Here is a 20,161-nt window from a genome sequence, read left to right on the forward strand (position 1 = left end):
AGCTTCTCACTTTTTATTTTTGAATTGTCTCTCTTTACAACCTAGTCTTTTCCTCTCCCTGCTGACAGTGGTGGTGCCACTGCTTGGCAACCTTTGAATTCAAAACCAGTCCTCAACCAGATATTCTGGTAAAAGCAGAAAGGAATAACGCTAACAGCAGAGAAATATCTTTATCGTGAACAGCTGTCAAAAGTTCACAGTCAGTGAACTCTAGGCATTAATTAGGTTTGTTTTATGACAGCAATAGTAAAGCTTTCAAACAGAAGAAAAGCAACAGCTTCTGCTGTGGGCTTAATTCCATCACTGCTTCTCTCTGGCAGCATGACTTCAGCAGTGTGCCGCCTTTGAGCCCAGAACACAGAGAGCCACATTCAAATTAAAGCAGGAAGTCAGGAACAAACAGCATGCAACAAAATAAAGAAATTGGAAACAAAATTAACTGTTTTCCTTACCTTTAAAGCTTGTTCCACAGAGAAAGTCTTACATTTTTGTTTTAGAGATATTTCTTTGTTACTTTATATTTTCTGATGAGATTTTGGCATGGTCCTTTTAAAAGTGCCTTGTCTCAATTTTGAATGGTCAACATTTTCAAAATGCATTTACTTGTGTTTGATCAAAGGTTTATGCCCTTGTTTCCAGTTAAACCAATGTAGATCCAATATTGTCAGCCCTCAATCAAGTTATATTGCTGCATACTTCAGCTAAGTGTGACCTTTGATTTGCCTTTCTGATTTTCTCATCTGTTCTTTCGGACCAAAATGCTGTTTGACATTGTCAATGGCTTTCCCTTCCTCAGCCACCATCCTTCCCACTCTCAACAAATCTGTCCTCTGTCACTGGTTTCCATCTCCCACTTTTCAAACAGATCATTACTTTCCAGCTCCAAAGTCTCAAGACTACTTATTCAAAGTTGCAAATTCAGTTCACTTTTTAACTTTCTAGAACTATGAATTATGTTATTTACTTATATTTTCTGTCATTCTCTTTGATCATTACTACAAAATTTTGATATATTCCATACCCATACCAGCATTCCCTGTATTCAGATTTTCAGAAACTGCCCATTTTAACCTTTGCTGTAACACCACTTGATCTGAAAAGTTTATCTGTGCTTCCTTGACTTCTGGACTAATTTTTCCAGTGTCCTTGTTAACATACCACGCACACTCTCCAAACACTACAACCTATCTGAACTGCGGTCCAATGTATCCAATCGTGCAAGAAATCTTTCTTTATAATCACTTCTGATCACCACTTATATAGGCTAATTACTTTCAACTATACTTATATATGAAAGATTGGGATTTAATATAATCTCATGACTGAGATTTTTATTTTAAATGGCTTTTGATATGTGCTGTGACTAGGAGAAAGAGCAAAATATTCAAAGTTGTTTGTTCCCCAAATGCTTTAGGCTTTAATGTGTCATCTTACAATTTAAAAGACCATTGTTTAGTTTCTAAAGTTGAGATAAGAAGTGGAACAATGAAACTACATTTAGCTACATCCTAGATAGTAAATAAGCACTTGGTGCTTGAAGGAAGGATCTCATTCCTGCATATCATATTCAAAATAAAACTTTCTGTAAGACTATAAGATATAGGAGCAGAGATTAGGCCATTCAGCCCATCATGTTTTCTCCACCAGTCGACCCTATTCTCCCGTTTTCTCCCACATAACCCTTGATCCTCTTGATACTCAAGAATCTATCTATCTCAGTTTTAAATATACACAATGAGCTGGCCTCCACAGACTTCTGTGGCAATGAATTTGATAGATGATTCCACAGATGTCATAATTATTCAACAGACACACTTTTCATAAGAGGTGACTTTTAAAGATCTTGAGCTCTCCTTACTATTTTAACAGAGTCAGATTTGAAAGGATTGACAAATATAGATAGAATACAAATATTTTTTTTTAATTCATTTGTGGGACTTGGGCATTAATAACCCATCCCTGTTTGCTCTTGAGAAGGTGGTGGTGAGCTGCCTTCTTGAATCGCTGCAGTCCATTTACTATGGGTTGACCCACAATGCCGACAGGGAGGAAATTCCAGGATTTTTGACTCAACAATTGTGAAGGAATGGCAGTATATTTCCAAGTCAGGGTGCTGAGTGGCTTGGAGGGGAATTTGCGGGTGATGTTGTTTCCAAGTGCCTGTTGCCCTTGTCCTTCTAGGTGGATGTGGTCACGGGTTTGGAAGGTGCTGTCAAAGGATCTTCGATAAATTTCTGCAGTGCAACTTGTAGATGGTACACACTGCTGCTACTGAGCGCCAGTGGTGGAGAGATTGAATATTTGTAGATGTGGTGCCAATCAAGCAGGTTGCTTTGTCCTGGATGGTGTCAAGCTTCTTGAGTGTTGTTGGAGCTGCACCCATCCAGGTAAGTGGGGAGTATTCCATCACACTCCTGACTTGTGCCTTGTAGATGGTGGATAGACTTTGGGGTGTCAGGAGTTGAGTTAGTCATTGCAGTATCCCTAATCTCTGACCTGCTCTTGTAGCCACTGTGTTTATGTGGGGTGTCCAGTTGAGTTTCTGGTCAATGGTAACCCAAGGATGTTGACAGTGGGGGATTCAATGATGGTCATACTGCTGAATGTCAAGGGGTGGTGGTTAGAGTGTCTCTCATTGGTCATGGTCATTGTCTGGCATTTGTGTGGCGCAAATGTTACATGTCATTTGTCGGCCCAAGCCTGGATATTGTCCAGATCTTGTTGCATTTGCGCATGGACTGCTTCAGTATCTGAGGAATTGCAAACAGTGCTGAACACTGTGCAGTCATCAACGAACGTCCCCAAGTCTGACCTTATGACAGACGGAAGTTCATTGATGAAGTAACTGAACATTGTTGGGCCTAGGACACTACCCTGACGGACTCTGCAGAGATGGTCTGGAGCTGACATGATTGACCCTCCACAATCACAATCACTTCCTTTGTGCCAGGTATGGTCTAACCAGCAAGAGTATTTGCTCTGATACCCATTGATTCCAGTGATTTGTTTAATTGTCCACCACCATTCACGACTGGATGTGGAAGGACTACAGAGCTTAGATCTGATCCGTTGGTTGTTGGGATTGCTTAGCTGTTTTACTTGCTGTTTATGCCATTTGGCACGCAAGTAGTCCTGTTTGCTAGCTTCACCAGGTTGACACCTCATTTTTAGGTATGCCTGATGCTGCTGCTGGAATGCCCTCCTGCACACTCCATTGAACCAGGGTTGAGTGGGGGATATGCCAGGCCATGAGGTTGCAGATTGTGCTGGAGTACAATTCTGCTGCTGTTAATGGCTCACAACGCCTCATGGATCCCAGTCTTGAGATGCTAGATCAGTTTGAAGTCTGTCCCATTTAGCACAGTGATAGTGCCACACAACACAATGAAGGTTATTCTCAATGTGAAGGTGGGACTTCGTCTCCACAACGACAGTGCAGTGGTCACTTTTACCTTTTACTTTTAGCAGTACAATTAATCTGTGATGCTCTTTTAACTTAAGCAGAAACAGAAAGATTGCTTTCTAGCTAGAAGAAAAAGGTGGTAACTGTTTATTTCTTTATTTTTCTGTTATTTAAAAGGTTGCCAATGCTTAGTCTTGGCAAAACACTAGAAAAGGATTATCTTGCAACCATGTTTGGTTTGTCTTAAATTTTCTTATCTTCCATGCTCAATCCAACTATATGAATTCCTCCAGTTTAGAACCCTCTTCCAAACCTTTCAGTAATTTGATTAACATATAATGTATCCCCTCCTGTACCCCACAAAGCCTTGGTAGCCTTTGGCTATATTTTTTACTTCTTTCTGGAACTTCCTTCCTAAACCCTTTCAGTCTGAATTGGGAGTGAAAGTTTTATTTTATTCATTTTACTTTCTTCCCCCAGTTTTGATTCAACAGATTATCTGGCTCTTCTATGTGTAAATTGCTACTATTTGATATATTCCCACATTCCTGCAAATAATTAACTGCTGTAAGTTATGTGATGGTGTTTTAGAATAGGTGATTGCAAGTTCCGTCCTTTTGGTAGGTCAGAGCCTGATGCTTTCCCACATGTTCACGGTAGACAATACTGACTTAGATGATCACTTTGGGGGAGGAGGAGGAGGAAAGAGGCAGAGTGTAAGCACACAGCCAGCCATTCCTGACAGTAATATTGCTTAATTCCTAGTAACAATCCAGCATTATAAACTCACTAAAGCAATTTGCTGCTTGATGCCAGAATATAATTAATGCTAACATTTATAGAAAAGGTTTAATATATCTATTATCATTAACTGAATAATTACTAACATTCATTACTTGTACTCCCTTTCAGAGTCTTGTTGACACCACTGATAAGAAGAGCAACTAAACTGCAAAAAGTATTCCCTGGTGCCTTTGGATATCATCTGTAACAACAGGATATTTGTATTTGTTTTGTTTCCTTAACAGCACAATGAAGCTAAAAGTGAAATGAGTCACTATTCATAAACAAAGTAAATTGATGGTTATTTTCAGGTTATTCTGCATCATTCCATTAATACATCAAAAATGGGAATATGGGTGATACAAAGATTGAAATATGGCTCAATCACATTTGATGTCTGCTAGAAATGCAGTGAATCTGCATATAAGTGTGCATTTACATATCTGATCTTGAGGTAACATTTTCATACAGTTGTTTTCCCAAGTTGAGTTTCCTAATATCATATTTGAGATGCCATCCCTTTTTAAATTCTAATTACCCAAATCCAATGCCATATATAGGACCCAATCAAATGTCTTCATGCATGAAGTTTTAGCCAAAGGGGTGTGTGTACATGCCATTATCCTGATTTCCTCCACTTTGTTTGGACCGACATTTTGTACACCACAAGCCTTGGGAAGAGGAGGACACCTTTTGTCCCTTTTTTACAATGTTTCTGTAGAACTGTAACGATATTATCATCCACTATAGTCCTGAGGTACCATTGTGGATCATTGTTTGGGGTAGATGGCTTTTATGTTTTCCAAACAATACCTTGTGAATACAATACCCTGTGCAGTACAAAATCATAATACTATATTTGACACATTTGCCACATATTTCTGCCCCCAGGACATTGTTAATGTTATATCTAGTATGTTTGAGAATGTCACTATCTAAAGCAATAGATAGCAACAAGGCAATCTTTTCAAGTTCCTTAACATTCTTTATTTGTTCCATTCACATAAAATCTCCCATTCTCCCCAGAATAGAAATGAGAATCTGACGAAAGATTGAATTGACAAATAAATTACTTCAAACTTCTTTTGCAATTTGTTTCGCATGTTTTGGTATGCAAAACTCTAGGCATGCAAAAAGATATGTACTATATGAGCAGCTTAAAATTAAAAGTAATCTTTCTTGGGGCTTATTGATGGTAGTCAGGGGACAGTTTTGTTTAATAATCTGTGAGTTGAGGCAGCTTCTTGTGCTAGGCTTTGTCCTGAAACTTTTGGCAGATAATCCAGAAATGAATATGAGAAAACAAATATCACTGTGAAAATTTAGTTTGGAGTTCAATCTCTTCAACTGAAAAGTCAGCAATTGTAATAATGTGAACACATAGTTAATTTCCCTGTTGGAATCAATGTATTAAACTTTTTTTAAAAAAAATCTTTGTCAATCCCATTAACTAATGTTACTTTCATTGTTCCTAGAAGTTTAAAATATCTTGATAGAATTTTGTTTACCAAGTTCAGTTTACGGCTTCTTGCTGGGTGTAAATATAAATTAAGAGAATGCACTGAAAGGTACTTATTATCCTTTGGCACCACATACTATAACAGGTCAAACAAAAAACTGATGTGTTGCTTTGACTGAAATATAAAATCAGTAAAATTATAAATTATTTTCTTGATGACTGATGTATATACAAATGGCCAATAGGTTTCTGCATGTCAATTAATTTGTTTTTTTTTTACAATCTGCATTTTCTTATGCTCATTCAATAAAAATCTAAAATCAATTTTAATGTTGTTTTATTGCAGATGAGTGCTCTCCTATTATTATTTGTCACTCAGGATCATTCCACTGGTATAGAATAATGCTTATATCAGTCACTATTGGAAATAATGCAAGTATCAGCTATGGTCTTCTACTTCCAAAGTAGGATAAAATTTGAACATAAACTTGAGAAAAAAAATGTGAGAAATAGGCAATGTGAATAAATTATTGATTAGACAAAAACAGCCAGAAGTCCTGCATCTCTCAAACATTACGCCTTCTATTTGGATTATTTTCTTGAATGTAACGTTTGCTTCCACCAGATCTGGGTTTTTTTCCTTCATATTGCCTCCTCTCTCAGATTCTATGTCAGCCTATGGCTGTGATGGTGACTTAGGCAGTCTGCTTTGTGACCACTGGCAATGCCATCTGGCCAAGCATAAGAATACATTTGGCTTTCTAAAATGGTGTAATACAAAATGACAGGAGTGTGCCAAATAACAGGGATCTGTCAGGAGAAGCAATTGAGAAAGCTATGATCACAGTGCTTTATATAGTGCTTCTGGGCTTCCCTAACATTTATGCATTTAATCATATCCTCTAGACCCCCATCTTTAGGACTGCCCTTGTATGGCGTCAATTCCACCCATCATAACTGTCTTTGCCACTTGGATCTAAATAATTTAATAATTCCCCCATAACACTTTCCCACCTATCTCCAGAAATACCTTAAAACTTATTGATCACTCCCTAGATGCTCTGATTCTTTGAATCTGGATTTCCATTAATTTCTAATTTTTATCTAAATAGCTTTCCAGCTAATTTCCCAATTTCCTTTCTCTCTCTCACCTGTTCCCTACCATGATCTATGGAGGTGAGGAAGAGGGAGAGAGGAGTTGAACATGTGGCTACATGGATGATGCAGGAGGGAGGGATTTGGATAATTGGACGTCATTCTGGGGTAGATGAGAACTCTATAAATGAGATGGTCTACACCTGAACCAGAGACATACCAATGTCCTGGGGACAGAAATTTGCTAATGCTCTTTGGGAGGGTTTAAAATAATTCAGCAGGGGATGGGAACCTGAATTGTAGCTCCAGTGTACAGGAGGTTGAGAGTAGTGAGGTCATAAGTAAGGTTTCGCAGTCACAAGAGTGTACTGGCAGGCAGGAAGGTGGTTTGAAGTGTGTCTACTTCAACGGCAGGTGCATCCGGAATAAGGTGTGTGAACTTGCAGCATGGGTTGGTACCTGGGACTTCAATGTTGTGGCCATTTCGGAGATGTGGATAGAGCAGGGACAGGAATGGTTGTTGCAAGTTCCAGGGTTTAGATGTTTCAGTAAGAACGGAAGGTGGTAAAAGAGGGAGAGGTGTGGCATTGTTAGTCAAGGACAGTATTACAATGGTAGGATGTTTAATGAGAACTCCTCTACTGAAGTAGTGTGGGCTGAGGTTAGAAACAGCAAAGGACAGGTCACCCTGTTGGGAGTTTTCTATAGGCCTCTGAAAAGTTCCAGTGATTTAGAGGAAAGGATTGCAAAGATGATACTGGATAGGAGCGAAAGTAACAGGGTAGTTATTATGGGGGACTTTAACTTTCCAAATATTGATGGAAATGCTGTAGTTCGAGTACTTTAGATGGGTCAGTTTTTGTCCAATGTTGCAGAAGGGTTTCCTGACACAGTATGTAGACAGGCCAACAAGGGGCGAGGCCACATTGAGTTTAGTACTGGGTAGTGAACCAGGCCAGGTGTTAGTTTTGGAGGTAGATGAGCACTTTGGTGATAGTGATCACAATTTGGTTAAGTTTACTTTAGCAATGGAAAGGGATAGATATGTACTGCAGGACAGGAGTTATAGCTGGGGAAAAGGCAATCATGATGCAATAAGGCAAGATTTAGGATGGGGAAGGAAGCTGCAGGGAATGGGCAGAATTGAAATGTGGAGTTTGTTCAAGGAACAGTTAGTTACTGTGTGTCCTTGATAAGTATGTACCTGTAAGACAGGAAGGATTAGGTCGAGCAAGGGAACCATGATTTACTAAGGAAGTTGACTCTCTTGTCAAGAGATAGGAGGTGGCTTATGTGGGGCTGAGACGTGAAGGCTCAGGGCATTAGAGAGTTACAAGTTAGTGTTACGAAATGGGGTAAACCCTCCAGCTTAATTTAAACCAGCAACACAGAAAAGATTTTATCCCTTGCAGTAATTTGTGAAAATTCAAGATACCAAGAACTATTTAAAGTAAAAATCAACAACTTTATTTCTTAAAGTATAACCGAGAATAATTAACTAACAACTATTTACAATTCTTTCCTCAAACCTATCTTTTACTTTCCCCTCTCCAATACTGGTCCAATAAAAAATCCCGATTAAGATTTACAAAACAAAACTACTTATTTCAAAACCAGGCAGCTTTTGGTTCTTCTCTGTATTCCTGTGTCTTTTTCTTCTTGGGGATTCTGCTTCACAGGTTACTGATCGATAAAGATACTTTAAGAGAGCTATTTTTCGGGCAGTCTTTACATGCTAGTGGCTTGGCAGTTCTCCTCCTAACTGCTCAACTTTCCCAGTCTTATACCCCCAAAGCATCGGATTGTGTCATTGGCTTTTAAGATTGTCAATATACTAAATTCAAACTGGATTGGAGTTTGTTTTTTTTTGGGGGGGGGGGTATAAATTAAACAAATTGGCCTAATTCAAATCTGTTTTTGTCTCCAGGCAACCAGCTACCCTAACTGCTGCACCACATGACACATTGTATCTTGTTTAGAACATTTAGTGCTATCAAGTGGTTCTACTAGTTTTTAACTTTCTTAAAGGTACAGTACACTCACATCTTCATAACACCTCCCCCCTTAAGAAAAAATTGAACCATCATAATAAAAATATGGCTTCTTTTTCTTGTTTTTTATACATATTTATTTAATAAGTTCATCTTAACTTCTTCCTATAGACCTATATATTTATATAACATTAAATAAATACAAATCTCATCTAAACGTTATCAGTTAAATCTGCGGTAACACATCTGCAATTACATTCTTATGACCTGCAACATGTGTGATTTTTAAATTAAAAGTCTGTAACTCCAGTGAAATAGTCTCATATTCTTGTTTTTAAAGCATCCTAAGAATGTAAGCGGATTGTGATCCATGTACACAACCATCTCTGACACATTGTTTGTTAAAATGTTGTAAGGCTAGAACCAAACTCAATAGTTCCTTTTCGATTGTGGAGTATTTCCTCTGGTGGATGTTGATCTTCCTCAAAAAGTAACCAACTGGCAGCTCAATCGCATCCTTGTCTTTTTGTAGGAGTACAGCTCCAACTCCAATGTCACTAGCATTGCTGGTGACTTCAAAAGGTTTTGAAAAATTTGGTGTATCTAACACTGGTGCAGTGGTTAATATGGCTTTCAAATGGTTGAATGCCTCCTGGCATGGTTCTGTCCACCGAAACTTTGTGTTCTTCTTCAGCAAATTAGTTAATGGTGCTAATACACTACTGAAGTTTGAAACAAACTTCCCATAGAATCCACTGAGTCCCAAAAATCGGAGCACCTCTTTATTCGAGGTTGGTCGTGAAAATTCCTCTATGACCTTCGTCTTTGTGTTCCATGGAGTCAACCTTCCATGACCAATGTTAAGTCCCAAGAACTTCACCTCTGCTTTCACAAATTCAGTTTTATTTAAGTTTATCACCAGTTTTGTTTCTCATAGTCATTCAAAGAGTTCTGCCAACCATACTATGTGATCTTTCCAGGACTTACTAAAGTTTACTATATCATCCAAATAGCCTGCACAGTTTGTTAACCCAGCTACAACTCTGTTCACGAGTCTTTGGAATGTGGCAGGTGTGTTCGTCATTCCAAAGGGCATCACTTTAAACTGGTATAGCCAATTTTGGTTTGCAAATGCAGAAATTTATTTTGCTGACTCTGATAAAGGTATCTGCTAGGAACCATGCATTAAGTCCAACTTGGTGTTGTAACTGGCTTGACCGAATTTCTCGATACAGTCCTCCAATCTAGGAATTGGATATGAATCCGATTTTGTAACAGTATTGACCTTCCAATAATCCACACTGAATAATTGAGTCCAGTCCGGTTTGCGAACTAAGACAATTGGCAAACTCCACACACTCTGGCTTGGTCCGATGATGTCCTCGTCGAGCATGGCTTCCACCTCCATCTGAATCTGTCCAGCTTTGTTTTATCAGAGCCATATTCCCTACGTCTATGTCATGTACAATAGCATTAGTCCTCCCCATCTGATTCTTACATATATCCTTATTCTGCAGTAACAAATTTTTCAACTGTGTTCTCTGCTCCTATCCCACTCTTCAAGGACTTCTACATTTTTTAATCTGTTTTGAAACACATCAAAATCCACATCATCTGGATTTGATTCCTCACTTTGCGGGGCTGTAACTCACACTCACTCCAGATCTTTCTCTCTCGTATAGTACAGTTTCAACATGTTCACATGTCACATCTGATACCTTTTTATTCTATCTGGCATCTTTACTAGATAGTTCATCTGACTCAACCTTTTCTCAATTTGATAGGGACCACTAAACCTGGCTTTGAAGGATCTCCTGTCACTGGTAACAGAACTAACATGTCCCTCGGGAAAATGTCTGAATCTCAGAGCTTTTATCTGTCACCTGCTTCATTCTATGCTGTGCCCTTTTTAGGTGCTGTTCAGCTAACTCACCTACTCGATTTAATCTCTACCTCACTTCCGATACATAATCTAAGTGTGAGATCTCCAATTTTAGTCCTGTCAATTTTTCTTCAATTTCACAGGGCCTCTCACTTCATGACCGAATTTTAACTCAAATGAAGTGAACTGAGTAAATTCATTTGGGGCATCTCTAACGGCAAACAATACGAATGGGATACCAATCATTTGGGTAATCCTGACAGTATGCTCTCAACATGGGCTTCAACATCTGATGCCACCTTTCTAAAGCTTGCTGGGATTGAGGATAATACACACTGGACTGAGAGTGCTGTATACCTAAGCTATCGATAGTCTCCTTAAACAGCCTAGTAGTAAAATTTGACCCATGGTCTGACTGAATCTCTCTGGACAGCCCATACTATGTGAAGGAAGCTACTAACTCCTCTACCACCTTGTTTGCCTTGATACTCTGTAATGGAATTGCCTCCAGAAATCTGGAAGGCACATCCATAATGGTTAACAATTTTTAGTTCTCCTGGGGGGGAACCTACACAATCAATTATAACCCGTGTGAAAGGTTCTTCAAATGCAGGAATTGCTGTGACTTACCTATCATTTGGAATGTATGACACGTTCGGCAAAGGTTAATCACATCTTTGTACATTCCAGGCCAATAAAAATGTTTTTGTACCTTAGCCTGAGTCTTTCATACCCCTCAGTGACCTGCTACAGGTAGTTTATGTGCTACTCGTAACACCTCCTGTCAGTATGATATCTTCAACACAATCTGGTGCACTTCAGCCCATTTCTCCTCTGCACTAACCTGCCGTGGTCTCCATTTCAGTCTTAGAATTCTACCTTTCAGATAATAACCCTCCAGAATATTCCCTGCCTCCTTTTCGGAATATGCATCCACATATATATCTTTTATCATCTTGTCTTGCTGTTGCAAGTCTCTTAGCCTTTTAGGACTAAACACATCTGTCTGACCCTCTGCCTGTTCAGGTTTTTCCTGCACCATTATGTCAAACAGGGTATCTGCTAACTGAACCTCAACTTCTTCATCTTTCTCTTTTCACGTCGTGCTGTGACTTATGATAATGGGATCTGGTTACTACACACACTGGGAAAATACCAGGATATTTCTGTTTTAACGACTCAGTTTATTGGTCTTCCTTGAGCTTCTCCACCTTGGATCCTACCAAACCATTCCCAAGAACAAAGTGAATTCCTGGAACTGATACTCTGTCAATCACTCCCACTGTAACTTCCCCAGTCTTGAGTTGGCACTCCAACCTGATCTTACATAAGGCAACACTAAATTTCTATCCATTTATCCCACAAATAACCACACTCAGAGTGTGCATTCGCTCGTCCCTTACTATCAGCAGCTGGTAAATCCAGTATCTCTCAAAATTATAACTTCTTGTCCTTCTTCCCCTGTTCTTTCTGAGTAAACTTTACCCACAAAGGCAAATTCTTTGTAGAGATCAGGTATTAACTCCATTCCCAGCCCCTGCCTAAGCTGTGCACTTTCCTGTAGCTCCTCGGCTCTTCTTGGGGTCTCCTTTACTGCCTTCACTAATGCCACTGACTTAGCTTCTTTTACCACATCTTTTCCCACGGTGCCTAAAGAGAGAGCTGAGAAGAGTGAGGAGAGGACATGAGAAATCTTTGGCAGGTAGGATCAAGGAGAACCCTAAAGCTTTCTATACATATATCAGGAATATAAGAATTCTTAGCAGCATTAGAAACAACACTGAAAGACAACCAACTCATGAGGCAAACTATCAGACAGGAAGTCGCACCATTATGAAGCAGAAAAAAGGAAGGAAACACACTCAATACATCAGAAAGGAAAGCACTAGAAAGACTAAAAAAAGATAAAAACATTGTTATCCTACCTGCAGACAAAGGATGCTTGACAGTCATTCTAAATCAAAGAGACTACATTGAAAAAGTGAATGCACTGCTTGCAGATACTAACTCTTACCAACAAATGGTGACAAACCCGACCCCATAACTAGAGAACCGAATCATAGCCCTACTCAAAACACTTCAGAAATCTGGAGAAATAAATAAGACTGACTTCCAAAAAATGAAACCAGAGGGATCCAACACACCGCGCTTCTACAGATTACCCAAAATTCACAAAGCAGGAGCCCCCCTCAGACCCATAGTCTCACTACCTGGAACACTAACTTACAGATTGGCCAAGGAGCTGCACCAAAGACTAAAACACTTAGTAGAAGACTCACACCACTCCATCCACTCCACCCAAGAATTCCTGAAAACCATCAAAGACACTAACACAGCTTTGTAACAGCACTGTTCACATCAATCAACATCAACCTGGTCAAGGAAACACTGACTACACTATTAGAAGAACCAAAGACACATACACCAGACACCACCAACTTCATCAGCAAGGACAATATCGTCAAGCTAGTAGACCTATGCCTTACCACGCACTTCAACTTCAACAACAAAACCTACAGACAAACCAACGGAACACCCATGACATCTCCGATATCACGGTTCTTAGCAGAGGCAGTAATGCAAAGACTCGAACAAACCGCTCTGCCAACCATCAAAACCAAACTTTGGTTCCACTAGGTGGATGACACCTTTGTCAACACTAAACAAAACAAATTACAGGAAGCCTTCAATACCATCAATAATACCCTTACTGGCATAAAAGCTGCATCAGAACATTATTTCAACGAGCCAACACACACTGCAGCACAGAGCAACTATGCAGAGCATAGGAAAATCACCGATACAGTGTATTAAAAAAGAATGGGTACCCAATGAACACAGTCCATCAATTTCTCAGCAACAAACCCAAACAAGGAGAAAAAACACGTCCAGAAACCCTAGCCACTCTCCCCCATATCGAAGACATCTCAGAAATGACTGCTAGACTACTCATACCCTTTGGCATCATGGTAACCCACAACACACTAAAACAGTAGTTAATGAACTTGAATTACCCTGTACAGACAAGAAGCAAAGCTAATGTCATTTACAAAATACCATGCAAGGACTATAACACAAACTACATTGGACAAACAGGCAGAAAACTAACCACCGGGATACATGAACATCAACTAGCCACAAAACAACATGACTCTCTCTCACTGGTATCCTGACATACAGATAAGGAAGGACACCACTTTGACTGGGACAACACATCCATCCTAGGACAAGTCAAACAGAGACACACACGAGAATTCCTAGAAACATGGCATTCCAACCAGAACTCTATCAACAAACACATTGACTTGGACCCCATTAACCACCCCCTGAGAAAAGGAACAGGAAATGGCATCATCACAGGAAATGACACCACCAACACAATGAAACCCAAACATATAAATAGAAAGCAGGAATCATTATCAATGCTTCATCCGAGGCTCAATGAAGATGTTAGGGCTTTTGCCCAAAACGTCGATTTTGCTGAAGCTCCTCGGATGCTGCCTGAACTCCAGAATCAATGAAGATGTTACCTAGTTATGGTGCCGAAATGTCTAAAATCAACCTTCCAGCTCAGCGAGCAAAGCTACATCTAGAACCTCAACCTGAGCTACAAATCTTCTCATAACTCGCTAATAAAAGAATGACTAAAGTAAGATTAGAGCCAGTGGGAAGTTATGCGTGGAGTCCGAGGAGCTAGGAGAGGTGCTAAATTAATACTTTTCATATTTTCACTGCAAAAAGACAATGTTGTCGATGTGAATACTGAGATCCAGGTGATTAGACTAGATGGGATTGAGGTTCATAAGGTGTAGGTGTAAGCAATTCTGGAGTGTGTAAAAATAGGTACGTCCCCTGGGCTGGATGGGATTTATCCTTTGATTCACTGGAAAGCTAGGGAGGGGATTGCAGAACCTTTGGCTTTGATTTTGATGTTGTCATTGGATGATGGTAAAGTAGTTGATATGGTGTATATGGATTTCAGTAAAGGGTTGATAAGGTTCCCGACGGTAGGCTATTGCAGAAAATAAGGAGGTATGGGACTGAGGGTGATTTAGCAGTTTGGTTCAGAAATTGGCTAACTGAAAGAAGACAGAGGGTGGTGGCTGATGGGATATTTCATCCTGGAGTTCAGTTACTTGTGGTGTGCCTCAAGGATCTGTTTTGAGGCGACTGTTGTTTGTCATTTTTATAAATGACCTGGATGAGGGCGTAGAAGGATGGGGTAGTAAATTTGCAGGTGACACTAAAATCAGTGGAGTTGTGGACAGTGCCAAAGGATGTTGCAGGTTACAGAGGGACATAGATAAGTTGCAGAGCTGGACGGAGAGGTGGCAACTGGAGTTTAATGCAGAACAGAGTGAGGTGATTCACTTTGGAATGAGTAACAGGAATACAGAGTACTGGGCTAATGGTAAGATTCTTGGTAGTGTAGATGAGCAGAGAGATCTGTGTCCATGTACATTGATCCCTGAAATTTGCCACACAGGTTAAAGGGTTGTTAAGAAGCATTTGTGTGTCAGCTCTTATTGGTAGAAGGATTGAATTTTGGAACCATGAGGTCATGTTGCAGCTGTACAAAACTCTGGTGAGGCTACACTTATAGGAAGGATGTGGAAGCTTTTGAAAGGGTTCACTGGAGATTTACTAGGATATTGCCTAGTATGGAGGGAAGGTCTTATGAGGACAGGCTGAGGGATTTGAGGCTGTTTTCATTAGAAAGAAGGTTGAGAGGTGACTTAATAGAAACATTAGATAATCAGAGGATTAGACAGAGTGGACAGTGAGAGCCTTTTTCTTCAGGTGGTGATGACTAGCACCCGGGGGGCATAGCTTTAAATTGAGGAGTGATAGATATAGGACAGAGGTCAGAGGTAGTTTCTTTACTCAGAGTGGTAAGGGCATCGAACACCCTGCCTGCAACAGTAGTAGCCCTGCCACCTTTAAGGGCATTTAAATGTTCATTTGATAAACATATGGATGATAATGGAATAGTGTAGGTTAGATGGGCTTCAGATTGGTTTCACGGGTCGGCGCAACATCGAGGGCAGAAGGGCCTATACTGCACTGTAATGTTCTATGTTGGACCTTATGTATGCTAAAGAACTAGTATTGTATTTATGCTCATCTATTTTTTTTCCAATCTTTGACCATTGGATGATATAATTAAAGATTCTGAAGTTATTCCAAACTCATTGAAATTTATAGAATACTGAGATGCCTGGATAAAGTGGATGTGGAGAAGATGTTTCCACTAATAGGAGAGACATGGACCCATGAGCACAGCAGCTGAGTGAAGGGACAATTCTTTAGAACTTACCAAAGGAATTTCTGCAGCCAGAGGATTTTGAATCTGTGGAACTCATTGCCACAGAAGATTGTGGAAACCAAGTCACTGAGTGTGTTTAAGACAGAGATAGGTTCCAGATAGATAGATTAATAAGTGTATTAAGGGTTATGGGGTTAAGGCAGGAGAATGGGGTTGAGAATGGTATCATCGTTATCAAATGGCACCGCTGATGCAATGAGCTGAATGGCCTAATTCTGCTCCGATATCTTGTCTTTTTGGAGGATGAAACTAATTCAGAGTTCAAAATAATGTGGATTTAATTAATAAATAGGGAATTTGGGTACATCTAGAATTTTAAGAGCAAGTGTGAAATTAAACGAGGTTGTATCTATTGAGTATGTTATTCATTCATTGCATAATACCTCCAGTTAGGATGTTAATCCCCAATGGAAAAGCTTAAGAGTCGTAAGATTGGCTTCTGAGACACAATGGTAGTATCCCTACCTGTCTGATCACCTCTTCATATCAGTCTCTACCCATATCCCCTTTCTATTGTTCAATCCTACTCCCTTCTGTGTTCACTTTGGGTGAGAGGACTATCTATTCAGAACCCCAGACAAATGCTCTGGGGACATAGATTCAAATTTCACCACGACAACTTGTGAAATTAGAACTCAGTAAAGGTCAGGTTGTAAGTTTGCTCGGTAACCTGGTAGATTTGTTCTCAGACATTTTGTCTCCATGCCAGGTAACACCATCATTGTGCCTCCAGTGAAGCACTGGTATTCTGTCCGCTTGCTATTTATGTGTCTTGGTCTGTTGTGGTGGGTGATATCACTTCAAGTTCTTTTTCTGAGAGGGTGGTAAAGGAGGTCCAAATCGATACATCCGTCCTGGGACAGGCTAAACAAAGACAAGACACGCATCAGAATTTCTAGAATGGCTTGGCATTCAAACCAGACCTCCATTAACAAATATTTCAATTTGGACCCCATTTACCAACCTCTCAGATAAAGAACTTGAAGTGATATCACCCATCGCAACAGAGCACGACACATAAAAAGCAAGCTGGACACAACACCAGTGCTTCACTGGAGGCTCACTGATGATGTTAAGAAGCATGGTGATGAAACGTCTAAGAACAAATCTACCAGCTCAGCGGGCAAATTTACAACCTGTTCCACAACCTGAGCTACAAATCGCAAATTCAATAGAATAAAAAAAAGCTTAATAGTGGCCTGTTTCTATGCTGTATGACTTTATGCCATGGTATCATTGATTATTGTGAAAACACAACTGGTTTATCAGATCAGCAATGATTTCAGTGAATAGCAGAATAGGTTCAATGGGCTGAATAGCCTCCTTCTGCTCCTATGTCGTATGGTTTTAAACTGCTGGCCCCTAATTTCCCTTCTGGCTTATATTAGTGTCAGTGGTTCTCTCTCCATTATTGTCCCCCCCTTGAGTCTGCCCTCATCAGCCCACTCAAAAAACCAATTGCCAACCTGTTTGTCCTTGAAAACTGATGTGTGCCATTGAGAGATGTAACCATTACTGAGGATGTTGTAAACATTTGATAGATATGATATAAACATTTTAAAATCTGTCATTTGAATGACCTATATTAATGCCAGTTTATTTTGAAAAATCTCTTGACGAAACATATATAAGCAAAAATATGAAAACATTTCCCTTTCATGCATCTTAATTAGATATTGAGTTAATGTTTTTGACAGTTAAACTATATGGCTCTCATAGGTTTGGACATTCCCTGTGTAAAAAGTTCAAAGCAGATTAACATTTGACTGCTGCAAAGAACTGTGGGACTGCTCAAATCAATGTCCAGATCTACAGTAAACAAGCTACTGACCTAAGTAATAACTATCTGCTGATTCATCACTTTCTGAAATTGTAGATCACATGTTGGCTACAGACAAAAAAAATCACTTGATTCACATTAACTCATCCAGCTGGAAAGATTCTAAAGTTCCCCTATTGCAGTATTCAATAATTTAATAAATTTGATTTGAGAAATTTGCTCCATATGCCAGATGGATGTCTAATTCTTACATTTATTCCAATGTGTGAAAGGCTATGAACATGTGATTCTTTATCAGTTCAATTTAAAATCTTCTGGATTTGTCGTTCTCATAATGTTCACTATTTTAACTATCTGTTTAACTTCTCAGATCAATTTTCATAAATGAAACATTTCTCCCCCCAAAATCAGGTCTGTGGCACAAACGATCAGTCTTCCTGTTCTCCGAATACCTGAACAAAAGTGGGTGTTGTATTGGTACTCAAGTGCAAACTGACAGGACATATTATTTCATTTTGTTATTTGTCAACTCTTGTTGTATTCAATTCCAAATTGATCACTGTATCTGGTACGTGAAAATGGAACAGTCAGCATATACTATGACGTGAAATTACTCTTTAGGTCTAAGTAGTGTTTCATTGATAAAACATAGACATTTCAGAGAACAGGTCTACTGTGTCCCGTCTGTTTTTGCCCATTAATTTACAATCCATGTGAAATAATTTTCTCTTCCAGGCACCCAGTCTCTTCCACTGCTTTAAATGCACCAGATCATGCTCAAGGCCGTTTCAGGTAACTAAGTCTCATTTTCTAAGCACTGGTCATTGGCTTAACTCACTATTCTTTGCAAGAGGTTGAACTAGAGGCAATGGTAGGCATCACTATTGCACCACAATTGGACACAACTCTGAAATCAGAAGCCTTTTTGCCATGTGTCAGTATCGATTTATTGTTTAACTATCATTTGAGGTTTCCTACAACTTTCTCAACCGTACCTGCAATATTGTTGAAATTTTTTCCTGATCCTATAGCCAAATTAAATTACTTTCAACAATTTTATTTCCCTTGCACCACTTGTTTTCTGAAGAAGCATCGTTTCGCAGGGGCTGTTTACTCTTCGGTGCTTTGCCAAATTGGCCTTTAGATTAATCTCAATCTTGATAATGAATGCCAGCAGACTATTTAGCAAGAAGGGCAATATAATTGAGGCTGGTCTTATCCTCATCCAGTATCTGTACATATGTGCCTCTAAAAGGGTGTCTGGATAGGAATCAGGAGCAGGAATTCTGCCATACTTTCCACCTCTCTTACCTAAGGGTGATGACATAATTGTAACACTCAGTAAAATCAAGATACAAATCAATGTTGACCTAAGATTGCCTTCTTCATCCATATTTATCTTCTGACCATTTGGATAACTGCAAGAAATAGGAACATTATTCGGCCCCTCAGGCCTGAGAACCTGCTCCACCATTCAAAAGGATCATGGCTGATCCAACATTCCCCACCCACTTTCCTCCTCTTTCCCTGTAACCCTTGATTGCCTTGCTGCTCGACTATCTATTGCAGCCCGAAATAGACATAAGGATTCTATTCCACAGTTCTCTTTGGCAAGGAGTTAGAAAGATTCTCAACCCTCAGAGAAGAAATTCCTCCCTATCTCAATATTCTATAGGGGCACCCTTCATTCTGAATTATGCCCTCTAGTCCTAGGTCCCATGAGGGGAAACATCCTCTCAGCATTCACCCTGTCAAGCCCCTTAAGAATCCTATAATGTCTCAATGAGATCGTCTCTCATTCTACTAAACTCCAGCGATCAGAGTCTCAATCTGTTTAGCCTTTGCTCATAAGATAATCTCTCATACCAGGGATCATCCAAGTGTGCCTTCTTTGAACTCCCTCCAATGAAATAATATACTTCCTTCAATAAGAGGACCAAAACTGCTCACAATGCTTCAGATGTGGTCTCACCACCACCTTGTATAGTTGCAGTAAGACTTCCCTACTCTGATACTCCAACTTTCTTGAAATAAAGGCCAATATTACATTATCCTTCCTCATTACCTACTGCACCTGTGTGCCAGCTTTCTGTGTTTCATGTACATGTACTCCCAAGTCCCTTTTTTTTTGCAACTTTCTGCACTTTTTCTCCATTTAAATATTATTGTTCGTTTGTTCTCCCTTACAAAAGGAATAACTTCACATTTTCCCATTATACTCCATTTGCCAACTCTTTGCCCACTTACTTAACCTATAAATGTCTCGCTGTAGGTTTTATTTTGTAATTGAATCGGTAAACCAGATAGCTTGCAACTTCTCACTCGTTGAAAATAATGGAAATAATTACTGTATATACCCGTGAATAGTTTGGGTTTTGAAGATTTTTTTGAGGCTGAAACTAGGGGGTCATCTTAAAAATAAGGTATTGTTTTTGAGGGGAT

At 39.5% G+C, this 20,161-nt stretch overlaps 1 protein-coding gene across 1 annotated transcript in view; it reads left to right on the plus strand.

Moving 5' to 3' along the window:
• The window catches only part of dus4l (dihydrouridine synthase 4-like (S. cerevisiae)), a 76,602-nt gene extending 70,633 nt beyond the window's left edge, over positions 1–5,969 (plus strand). Inside the window, exon 12 of the mRNA XM_043713672.1 lies at positions 4,316–5,969. Within this exon, the coding sequence (XP_043569607.1) occupies positions 4,316–4,351 (36 nt within the window). The 3' untranslated portion in view covers positions 4,352–5,969. The remainder of the gene's footprint in view (positions 1–4,315) is intronic.
• The last annotated feature ends 14,192 nt before the right edge of the window (positions 5,970–20,161 follow it).

Source organism: Chiloscyllium plagiosum, chromosome 23, assembly GCF_004010195.1.
Source record: "Chiloscyllium plagiosum isolate BGI_BamShark_2017 chromosome 23, ASM401019v2, whole genome shotgun sequence".
In the NCBI taxonomy this organism is placed as follows: Eukaryota; Metazoa; Chordata; class Chondrichthyes; order Orectolobiformes; family Hemiscylliidae; genus Chiloscyllium; species Chiloscyllium plagiosum.